At 36.1% G+C, this 11384-nt stretch overlaps 1 protein-coding gene across 1 annotated transcript in view; it reads left to right on the plus strand.

Annotated features, from left to right (window-relative positions):
- LOC108529275 (contactin-associated protein-like 3) overlaps positions 1 to 11384 on the plus strand; it is a 219639-nt gene that overhangs the window by 170519 nt on the left and 37736 nt on the right. The window contains 1 exon segment of the mRNA XM_017871463.1: positions 4377 to 4533. Within this exon segment, the coding sequence (XP_017726952.1) occupies positions 4377 to 4533 (157 nt within the window).

Below are 11384 nucleotides of genomic sequence, written 5' to 3' on the forward strand. Positions count from 1 at the left end.
AAAAAAAAAAAAAAAAAAAAAAAAAATTGTCCAGTGGGTTTTGGATATTAAGTTTCATTTTCATTCTTTTCTCTTTGTGTTTAATGGAAAATTTTTATTGACATCTCTTCAAACTCACTGATTCTTTCCTCACCACTTCCCAGTCTTCCCAGTCTTTTCTGAGAGATTTCATATCTTTGTTTATAATACCTATCTGTTCTTGCATGTTGCCCCCACTTTTTCAACATAGAGCCCTTGGCATATTGATTATTATTTCAAATTCCTTACCCGCTATTTCCAAATCTGTTATATCTGCATGTTTGCTTGATTTGTCTCATAAGATTGTATTGTTTGGCTTTAGCATACCTTGCAATTTTCTGTTGAAAGCCAGACATGTTGTATTGGCAAAGGAACTGAGGTAAGGAGGCCTTTAAAGTAAGGTTTTATGTTTATCTGGTTAGTAGTTAGGCTGTGTTTGCTCTAGGCATAACTGTGGTGTCACAGGCTAAATTTTCCACTAAGATTCTTTTATTTTTCTTTCTTCTGTTTTATTTGAGTTTCCCTAGAGACTCTGTCTTAAATAGAGTCTAAAATTGACAGCTCTTTCCTTTTCTTTGGAGACAGAGTCTCGCTCTGCCACCCAGGCTGGAGTGCAGTGGCCGGATCTCAGCTCACTGCAAGCTCCGCCTCCCGGGTTCACGCCATTCTCCTGCCTCAGCCTCCCGAGTAGCTGGGACTACAGGCGCCCGCCTCGTCGCCCGGCTAGTTTTTTGTATTTTAGTAGAGACGGGGTTTCACCGTGTTAGCCAGGATGGTCTCGATCTCCTGACCTCATGATCCGCCCGCCTCGGCCTCCCAAAGTGCTGGGATCACAGGCGTGAGCCACCGCGCCCGGCGGAAGCATCCTATACTCTTATGATTATGTCAGTCTTTTAGAGAACCTGTCTTCCTGGACTGTGACCTTCAGAGTGCTGCTCAGCTTCCTTCCCCTTCCCTTGGGTGAGAAAAGAAGGGTAGAGGGGGCTGGTGCTGGGTATTTCCATTTCCCTAGGTGGCTTAGGCTCTAGTAAGCTAGTTTTTTGGGGGGTTAGAATGTTGTTAAGGAGAACATAATGTTCTGCGCTTATTTCAAAAATATTTACTCCTTCCCTCCCCCTGCTGGAGACATAAGAGCATTTTTCTCCTATCTTTATTCTGAGAGCTTGCTGGGGCTCTTCCTGGAGATAAAACTCATGAACGTGTGTTGACCCTCTGAGGCTTATCCCCCACTCTAGGAGTTTTTAATCTCTGTAGCTTGTCCTTGCTCGGTATCCACCAATTGCCCAATGACATTGTAAGTGCTTTTACCAGACTCCACCATCTGCTTTGGCTCCATCAGCTGTGATGCTGTTTTCACTTGTCTCTGCAGCTTTAGGAGTAATGTTTGCCCTATGACTTTAACTCTCTAATGGATCTAAGAAGAATTGTTTATTTTTAGTTAGTTCAGCTTTTCTCTTGTGAGAATGGGAGTGATGACTTCCAGACACTTAGCATCATGTCAGATTGGAAACCCAGAAGTCTCAATTTTTTGCTTCATTTTTTAAGGGTCTATTGTTTCTTGCATATGCATTTATGTCTTGCTGGTGACTGTTTTTTTAAAAACAAATCATTATGTAATGTCCCTGTTTGCTTCTAGTGTTTTTGATCTGAAGTTTGTTTTATGAGATAACCATTCTGCTTTCTCTCAAAGTTAATTTTGCAGAGTGTATTTTTTCCATCCTTTTACTTTTAACCTGCCTATGTTTATTTCGAAGTGAGTTTCTTGTAAATTTCTAGTTGTGTTATTTTCTTTCAGTTCACTCTGCCAATGTCTAACTTTTGTTATATTTTAACCATTTACATGTAATTTTTATAATCTTCTTACTGATTGCTTGATATTATAGTGTACATATGTGACTTATCACAGTCAACTTAAGTATTTTCACTCTTATAATGAAATATGGAATCGTTATTTCTATTTGGGTCCTTTATCTTCCCCACTTCTATATATCATTGTCTTGAGTATCATATGGTATTACAATTTTTGTGTCAATTATCATATGTCATTTCAAAAATTAATGATAAGGATAGTCTATTATATTTACCCGTATTTCTTCTCTTTTCATTTTTTTCCTGATGTTCCAAGAATCCTTCGTTATAATTTCTTTTCCTTTTGAAAAACCTCCTTTAGCCATTCTTTAGGGAATGCCTGCTAGCGACAAATTATTTTAGTTTTCTTTTGTGTTAAAAAGGTTTTATTTCCATTTTATTCTTGAAGGATAGTTTCTCTGGATATAGAATTTATAGTTGACAATTCTTTTCTATCAGCCCTGAAAAAAATATGCCATTCCTTCTAGTTCTATAATTTCAGATGAGTAATCTACTATCATTCAAATTAGGGTTCTTTTACAGGTAATGTGTTCTTCTCTCAGGCTGCTTTCAGGATTTTTTTTTGTTTCCAATAAGTTCAATTATGACGGATCTTGGTGTGGATATTTTTGGGTTTAACCTTTTTTGGGCTTGCATAGCGTCTTAAATCTGTGGGTTGATATGTTTTACCTTATGTGGGAAGTTTATAGCCAGTATTTTTTTGGTACTCTTTCAGCACACTTTCTTCTCTCTTTTTGAGATTCTGATATTGTCTGATAGGATCCTATGGCTCAGTTCTTTTTATATTCAGTCTGTTTTCTCTTTTTTGGTCAGGTTAGATAAAGCCTATTGATGAGCCCTAAAGTTCAGTGATTCTATCCTCTGTATTTTCGCTCTATTCTTGAGCCGATTCAGAATTTTTGTTGAAGTCATGTTATTGTATTTTCCAGTCCTGGGGTCCTAACCTTCCTCCTTCTGCCTTTCAGAATCCTCTTTGGTTGTCTTCTGTATTATTTCCAGAATGTATCATTATCCTTGGTGGAAATAGCAGGGATAGACAAGTCTACAAGATCGTTTATCAGTCTAGAAGTTCCCCCCTTACGTCTTTTTGTTACTGTTTCTAAAAAATTTATTTTTACTACTTTATGGGGAATGTGGGAGATGTAGATGTAAATATACATTTGTACATTAGGATAGAATGAGTGTTTTGCTCTTTAATCTGCGAGAGTTTAATGGTGAAGTCGATAATTTTTAAAGTGGCATTCCAAGAAGAGTATATTAATTTTTGAAATATCTGTTACTTTGTAGTGATAAGCTGTTAGCATATTTTAAAAAGATTCCTGATACTAATTCCCCTTTAAATTTTCACAGATTGCCTTTTTTTTTTTTTTTTTTTTTTTCATTTTGGCAGAGGGGCAGGTGGTAGATAGCGGTGGTGGTAATGAATGCAGAGATCTTATTTATGAATGAGTTATAATTGAGTTGTAATAAGCAGTAAGGTGGAAGCTAAGTTCAAGATCTCAATTCATATTCCAATGGTAACAACCTATTGAAATTTGAAAAACAGCACCAAATGACCAAGCATGTTTAAAAAACTGGTTGAGTTTATCCAGTTTCATTTTCCTCATGCCCTAATTTGTGATGACTGCAACATGTGGCTCCTGACCCCCTTCCTTTTTTAAGATAGGTGGCCTGACACCTGCTTTTTAAATTATCCTAACTTTACTGCGATATGCAGTCCATCACCCCAATCTTCCCCCAACCCTGCGCAAACCCTGGCAGCATCCCTTGTTCTAACATGCAGTTCTGTAGATCTAAGTTAGTTCTGGCTCTATCATTTAATCCTTGTCAGTGCTGAGGAGGAGGGGCACTCATCAGAGCTGTAGTTGACCCAGGGCACTTTGTTTCTTTGCATAAGAAACCTCTGACCTTAGAGATGAGAAAAGCCTATCAATGTCATTCCTGAACTTCCAAATAAAGAGTCAGGACATCCAATGCAAAAAAACAAATACCTCCAAAAATTCGTAAGTCCTGAAAGAGAGTACTACATCTTTCCAAATGTGTAATATACGAGTAGCAAAAAAGATGGGATGAGATAAATCCGTGTCTTTGTATAATATTAAACTTTCTCAATGAACATTTCATACTTTCAAATACATTTTATCTTTAGTGTGCAAATTACTCTGATACTTATTTTAATGGTGAATGTGTTTTGAATGTTATTTCTATAGAAAGTATATATCACATGCAACTGACTGATTTCTAATAGAAGAAAAATAGATGGGAATCATTTAAGCCTGGATATTGAAATATTGGGGGGAAAACATTGGTTAGCATGTTTAAAGAAACATCTTTGTTTCAGAGGTAAAATACAAGTTTTTAAGTATAGTCTCATCTTCTCTCTGTCTCTCACACCCACATACTTTACACCTGGGAGTAAAGGGAGCTTTATGGGGAGGGTGGTAGTGAGGGACAAAGTAGATGTCATCTTTCTCATACTTGTCTTTCAGATGGAACCCCACTGAGCTGGTGGGTTGGAAGAACCAATGAAACACACACTTACTGGGGAGGTTCTCTGCCTGATGCTCAAAAGTGTACTTGTGGATTAGAGGGAAACTGCATTGATTCTCAGTATTACTGCAACTGTGATGCTGGCCGGAGTGAATGGTGATTTCCATATGATTTCCCTGCACAAAAATGTGGTTTTTATTCTTTAATTATGCATAGTTAATTAAATGTCAGACAAGCTGATACAATAAGGTAACTAGATTAAAGTATGTTCAAGCTGAAATACAAGTTTTGATGAAATATGATCAGTTAATCTAAGGATTAAATTTTATGACCGAAGACTTACTAGTTCATTGTGAATACTATATAATGTGTTTTTTATGTTTCCTAAAATAGAAACAGCTGGTAAGTTTTCCACTCACTGGAAATCAAATATCATTCTCTGGGAAGTTTAGTTTAGTTAATTAATTAACCTAGTATTCATGTGGCAATTCAAAAAGCAAATTCCTCCAAATCTTTGTCTTAAATTGATTTGGGATATAATGCTGCCTATTCTATCATTCTTTTAGAAATTAACATTAATATTAACACGATAAACTCTGAGAGGTCCTGCATAAAAGGACTGTTTATTTTGTAGAAGCAACAATGTCCCACACTCATTGAAATCTTCTTTAGTGCAATAGCAAAGCTTCAAGCTCCAAGTGTTCTGTAGACCACACTTTGAAACAACTAACATAGAATTTCAGGAGTTTGAAAGTTATATTGTATGCTTTCCTTTGAGCAGAGAACCATTTCTCATGTAGACTGCGGTGCCTCTTTTCAGAAGTTCTTTTGAGGTTATTCTTGAAATGCATATTGGTTTTCTTTTAATTTGTAATATGTAAATGTTTTCAATCTTTGGGTTTATATCAGCAACTTAAAAAGCATTGTCATAAAACAACTAGATCGTGTAGAGTACATGCTTTAGAAAAAAACTTAAGCCAGGCACTGTGGCTCACACCTGTAATCACAGCACTTTGGGAGGCCAAGGCGGGTGGATCACCTGAGGTCAGGAGGTTGAGAACAGTCTGGCCACTGCGGCAAAACCCCATCTCCACTGAAAATACAAAAATTAGCCGGGTTTGGCAGTGTGTGCCTGTAGTCCCAGCTACTCAGGAGGCTGAGACAGGAGAATTGCTTAACCCAGGAGGTGGAGGTTGCAGTGAGCCGATATCACGCCACTGCACTCTAGCCTGGGCGACAGAGCAAGACTCCACCTCAAAAAAAAAAAAAAAAAAAAAAAAAAAAAAAAAAAAAAAAAAAACTTAATGGTCAATCCAGGTGTCAGTATAATTGATTTGGATGTAAAATAGCTAATCTAAGCAGTAATTTGATAATTGAGTTGACTGTTTGGCCTACATGGTAATCCACTTATTTATTTGGCATAAAAAGTCTACTTTGCATCACTTTAAAAAATATTGTGAAACTGGGAAAACTCACTTTAACCTACTGGAGTTTTCTATAGAATACATACTATACATTTACATGGATATTATTTTTAATCTTCCTCAAGTTCAAAATTACAAAATGATCATATAGATTTATGAGACACTCTTTTTCAATATTTTGATGTACAATCCTAATATAACTTTCTGTTAGGTAAAAATGAATGCAGTTTTAGTGCAGTGAGTAACAGCAGCAGATCTGATCCATAGTTTCAAATCTAGCCACCGGTAAGTTTCAGGTGTGAAGTAATTTCCCATCAGTTAAAATGGTTTTGTACAATATTTTGTATGCTGTGCATTTTAAAGTGTCTGGTATGATAATGTGATGATGTGTGTTAGCTTTGGGCTCTGTAGTGAGACAAACAGCCACCTTCAAATCTTTTGACGGACATCTTTAACAATCCTAGAAATTTTCATTTTCTCCATTCCACAAGGGGCTCCTGCCTGTGAGGGCTCCAGCCCTCCAGCTCCTGGCTGTTCAGAAGACCTCTAGCTCATTGGTCTGTTCCCACCCCCGTTCTCTACAGGTCAGAGAGGAGACCATTGGCAGGTTATTGCGAGAAAGACAGAATGGCATATGTGCTAGTGGCTTTATAACTTAGTTAGAATAATGTTAACCATTTTGTTTTGTTTTTGTTTTGAGACGGAGTCTCGCTCTGTCACCCAGGCAGGAGTGCAGTGGCGCGATCTCAGCTCACTGCAACCTGCGCCTCCCGGATTCAAGCGATTCTCCTGCCTCAGCCTCCTGAGTAGCTGGGATTACAGCTGCGCGCCACGCCCGGCTAATTTTTGTATTTTTAGTAGAGACGGGGTTTCACTATTGGCCAGACTGGTCAACCGTTTTTTTTGTTACAGAACCTTCTGTTAGTATTAAGTGCACACACTTTATTGTAGACTTCACATATGCTTAGGGCAGTAACCAGAGGAACATATCACTTGGAGCCACCTGTATTGAGTGACCCTCCCATGAACTGAGTTTGAGGAGAGGGATGGGAGAAACTGAGTTGGGTGCAGGTCCTCTGATACCCTTACCCATGTCACTTCAGCACTGTAAGCGACTGCAGTGGTGTGACCGAAGACCTGGGCTTTCATGTGGAAAAAAATTTAGGAGAGAAGCAGGTTTTAAAAATTAACTTCCCTCTACATTCAGAAGGGAGCATTGTGGAGTTATTTGCTTTTTGACCTTATTTACTTTGGAGCTTCCAGTAGACAGGTCTATCCAACAGTAAGACCGTAAGCATTCTCAAATCCTATCCCAACTCTTGCTGACTATGTTTTGTAAATGTGGGGTGTGCACGGGGTCGGTGGTGGTAAATTACAATTTCTGTTTTAATTTTCAAATAAAATTGATTTTCAGTTTATAAAATGGAATTTACCAGTCTCATAAAATGAAAAGATTTATAATTGTAATAATTTAGATGAAGGTGTAGACATAAGAACCTAAATCTTAGTCTTTACTGCTTCTTTTCTATTACTGAGGTGCCTAGTAAGGTTTTCCTGGTGGGAAGTTCATGATAAAAATAGTATTCGGGAATGAAAGTAAAGTGAAAGCTATTTTAAGTCTCTTCAGGCGTATGTCTGCTAATGGAGCCAGCAGTATTGTTAATATAAACACCATTTTTCCATAAGTTCTCCCTGTAATCAGCAACTCATCTAAAGCATATTACTTAAAAAAAGTTTATGATCAGACAGTTCCTCAGGCACAGTAAGAATAGTCTATCAAATAACTATAATATGCCAATGATTTATTATAAAAACAAATATATTTAAAAGGCATTATAATGATTTAAAATATTGAACTATGCTGCAAGTCAATATATATGTATAAATGTATAGTTGACTATGTTGAAATAAACCAATATATTCTCTGAAATATACATATAACATATAACTGTCTGCAAAAATCCACAAGTTGTTTGGCTGATATAATGATGACATATGTAATTGTAATATTACTTTACTTAAGAATTTAAATAGGACTTTTCTGTGATTATCTTAGAGTCTTTAAAATAACCACAAACAAAAGCATAAAAGAAGATGGTTTAAATGCATACAAGTGTACAAATAATCATAATAAATATGAGTAAACTCTGTTCATTTAAAAACCAGACATTAGATTTTATCCTATTGGATTTTTAAAGAAGCTATAGTTTGTTTACAAAAGATAAAAGCACTCAGTGAAGCTGAAACTAAAAGAATGGAAAATGTTTACCAAGTAAATACAAATGAAAAGAAAGCAGATATAGCTGTATTATATCAGAAACAGACGAAAAGCGTTGTTGAGGGTAAACTTGAACCCTAATGCTGAGATAAACACACTGGAAAGAATTCACTACACTTGTGTGCATCATCAGATTGTTTAAAATATATAAAGAAGTGGCAGGGTGCGGTGGCTCATGCCTGTAATCCCAGCACTTTGGGAGGCTGAGGCCGGCGGATCATGAGGTCGGAAGATGGAAACCATCCTGGCTAACACAGGTGAAATCCTATCTCTACTAAAAATACAAAAAAAAAAATTAGCCAGGCATGGTGGCAGGTGCCTGTAGTCCCAGCTACTCAGGAGGCTGAGGCAGGAGAATGGTGTGAACCCAGAAGGTGGAGCTTGCAGTAAGCCGAGATCACACCACTGCACTCCAGCCTGGGTAACAGAGCGAGACTCCATCTCAAAAAAACAAAAAAGAAAGTGTGTATGTGTGTGTGTGTGTGTGTGTGTGTGTATATATATATGTATGTACTTCTTTATATATATACACTTTATATATATACTAACATATATTACTTCTTAATATATGCGTGTGTATATATACATATATATACATATATATATAAATAAAGAAGTAACAAATATGCAAAGGCAAAGTGACACCCAAAACAGTGGAATAATTTAGCATAACATTTTTGGGAATGAGTAAGTGAAGCAGGTAAGAATATTTTAATATTATAATTAACAAACGATGTAGCAGCCATATATCGTTTAGTAAAGAAAAATTATTTTTTATAGAATATTATACATTATTGTTGAGTAGGTATAAAAAATTTTGCAAATGTATGGAATCAACAAATCTTACAGAACTGTCATGATGCAAACTCTATTCTTAATTGTAATCAATAACAAATATATAATTTTTTAAAGTTCATTCATGTGTCAGTTAAAGACACAAGAGGAAATAAAATACATGTAAGTGATCAAAAGTTTGGAAAAGAAACAAACCTGGCAGATATTGTAGATAACATGATTGCCTACATAGAAAATCCAAAATAATAGAAAGAAGTATCAGGAAAAATAAGAGCTCAGTAAGTTTGCTGAATTTATGGTCAGTCAGTATTGAGGAATTACTTGAATTTCTATAAAATCATAAAATAATTACCATTACACACCCAGAAAAATTTTATTTGCAGTATTAACAAAAATGTAAAGTTCTGTGGAATAACTGCAGTACTTTTATGGAAAAAATTACAAAACTTATTCAAGAGAATTAAGGACAGCCAAATGAATGGATTGACTCACTACTGTCGTGAATAGTATGACTCAGTATCTTAAAGTAGTAGTTCTCAATCAGGGGTGATTTTGACCCTCAGGGGACATTTGGCATTGTCTGAAGACATTTTTTGTCATCACACAGAGAGGAAGGTTGTTTATATTGGAATCTATTAATTAGAAGTCAGGGTGCTGCTAAACATCCTACAGTGCACAGGACAGCCCGCCATAACAAGAAATAATTAGCCCAAAATATCAGTAATGCTGCTGTTGAGATACCCTCTTTTAAAGTTGACATGCTCCTCAGATTAGTCTGTAATTTTAACAAAATTCCAAAAAAATGCCAAGTGTTTTACTTGTGTGGATTGCAACAACCTGGTTTTAAAATTCATATGGAAATTAAAGATGAAAGGGTAGGCAAGATAATTTTTAAGATGAAAAATAAGGTGAAGAAACTAGTTATGTTATCTGTCAAGACATACTATATTGCTATAGTAATTAATGCAGGTTGAATTGGCCAGAAGATAGGCAATTAAACAGAAATTGAGAATCTGGAAATTTTTTAAGTGGGTTAGGTGTGGATCATAATGATTTTATTATTGCTGATCTACTCCCCCAAAATAATCATTAACAGTTGGGCGCGGTGGCTCACACCTTTATCCCAGCACTTTGGGAGACCAAGGCAGGCGGATCACAAGGTCAGGAGTTCGAGACCAGCCTGACCAACATGATGAAACCCTGTCTCTACTAAAAATACAAAAATTAGCTGAGCGTAGTGGCGCATGCCTATAATCCCAGCTACTCAGGAGGCTGAGGCAAGAGAATCGCTTGAACCCGGGGGGTGGAGGTTGCAGTGAGCCAAGGTCATACCACTGTACTCCAGCCTGGGCAACAGAGTGAGACTCTTGTCTCAAAAAACAAAAAAAAAAGTTAAAAGTTGACTCAACATTTCTCCCTTTTAGCTTTCTTTGCAGCCTCCTGAATTTATGGCTCTACTTTACCTTAAATAAAGTTCCCTGGCAAATAATAAGTAGTAGCTTTTAGAAGTTTTCACATTTCCTAGGAAAGTACAATTTCCAGAACCATAGGAATTTTTAATAAATAAAATTTTTAATAAAATATAAAATAAAAGCAAAAAGTCTTTGAAAGTTCTCTTACTGAATTTTTAATACTGCTGCAAGAGATTATGGTACTATGAATGCACTATTCCCAAGTGTAGACTATAGTATAAGCTTTAGAAAATAATAGGGAGAAAAGAAGAAAAATGAGATGTCCCTATTAATTAGGAAGTTGTGAGGAAGTCTGATCACTATGACAAATCCTGAGTATTCTATTTTGATCTCCAAAGGTTGGGAATCTGCCTGTAACAATAAGAAACTGGTGAAAAACACTGGCCACCTTTATGCTCAGACTGAAAACACCAAACTTTCCAAAACAACTGAAAATACAAGGCTTTATTATAGTATCTGCCCTAATTAAACTGAAATGCACTGTGGATTTCACTTACACGTTCTCAGTGTTTTGCACAGTCAGTATTAAAAATGGAATGAAAGTTTCAGCTCATGTAAAGTAGATCTTTTAAAATTCAAGCATCCTCCATAAATAACTAATACAATCGCATTTTCTCTACTAGACTATCTTGCTAAAATGATGATCACAGAAGTTGAAATGGTAATTTTTAATGGCTACCACATTAATAAAAAATTTCCTAGACCTACCTCATTCAGCAGGAGACATATTTCTAGCTTGTCTACCATCAATCAGTCCACTCTAAAGCTGAGTGATGATGCCTCTAGATAATCCATATTCTGTGCTTTGCATAAAAATGAATAACAGAATCTTAACTAGGTAAGGCAATGGGATTTTAGTCCAAATTTTAGAAATAAGCTTTCTTTACCATTAAGTGGATTTTTTCAGGGAATAATCTTAAATAATATAGCCATTTTATTTTAGTTTTATCTTTTCCAATTTGAAACTTTGATACCTAAAGTCTTTTATAAAAGAAGTTGATTAATGGGCACAAAAGTCCAGTTAAATAAAAGAAGTTC

The sequence above is a fragment of the Rhinopithecus bieti genome, unplaced genomic scaffold (genome assembly GCF_001698545.2).
Source record: "Rhinopithecus bieti isolate Rb0 unplaced genomic scaffold, ASM169854v2 scaffold_6063, whole genome shotgun sequence".
Classification (NCBI taxonomy): Eukaryota; Metazoa; Chordata; class Mammalia; order Primates; family Cercopithecidae; genus Rhinopithecus; species Rhinopithecus bieti.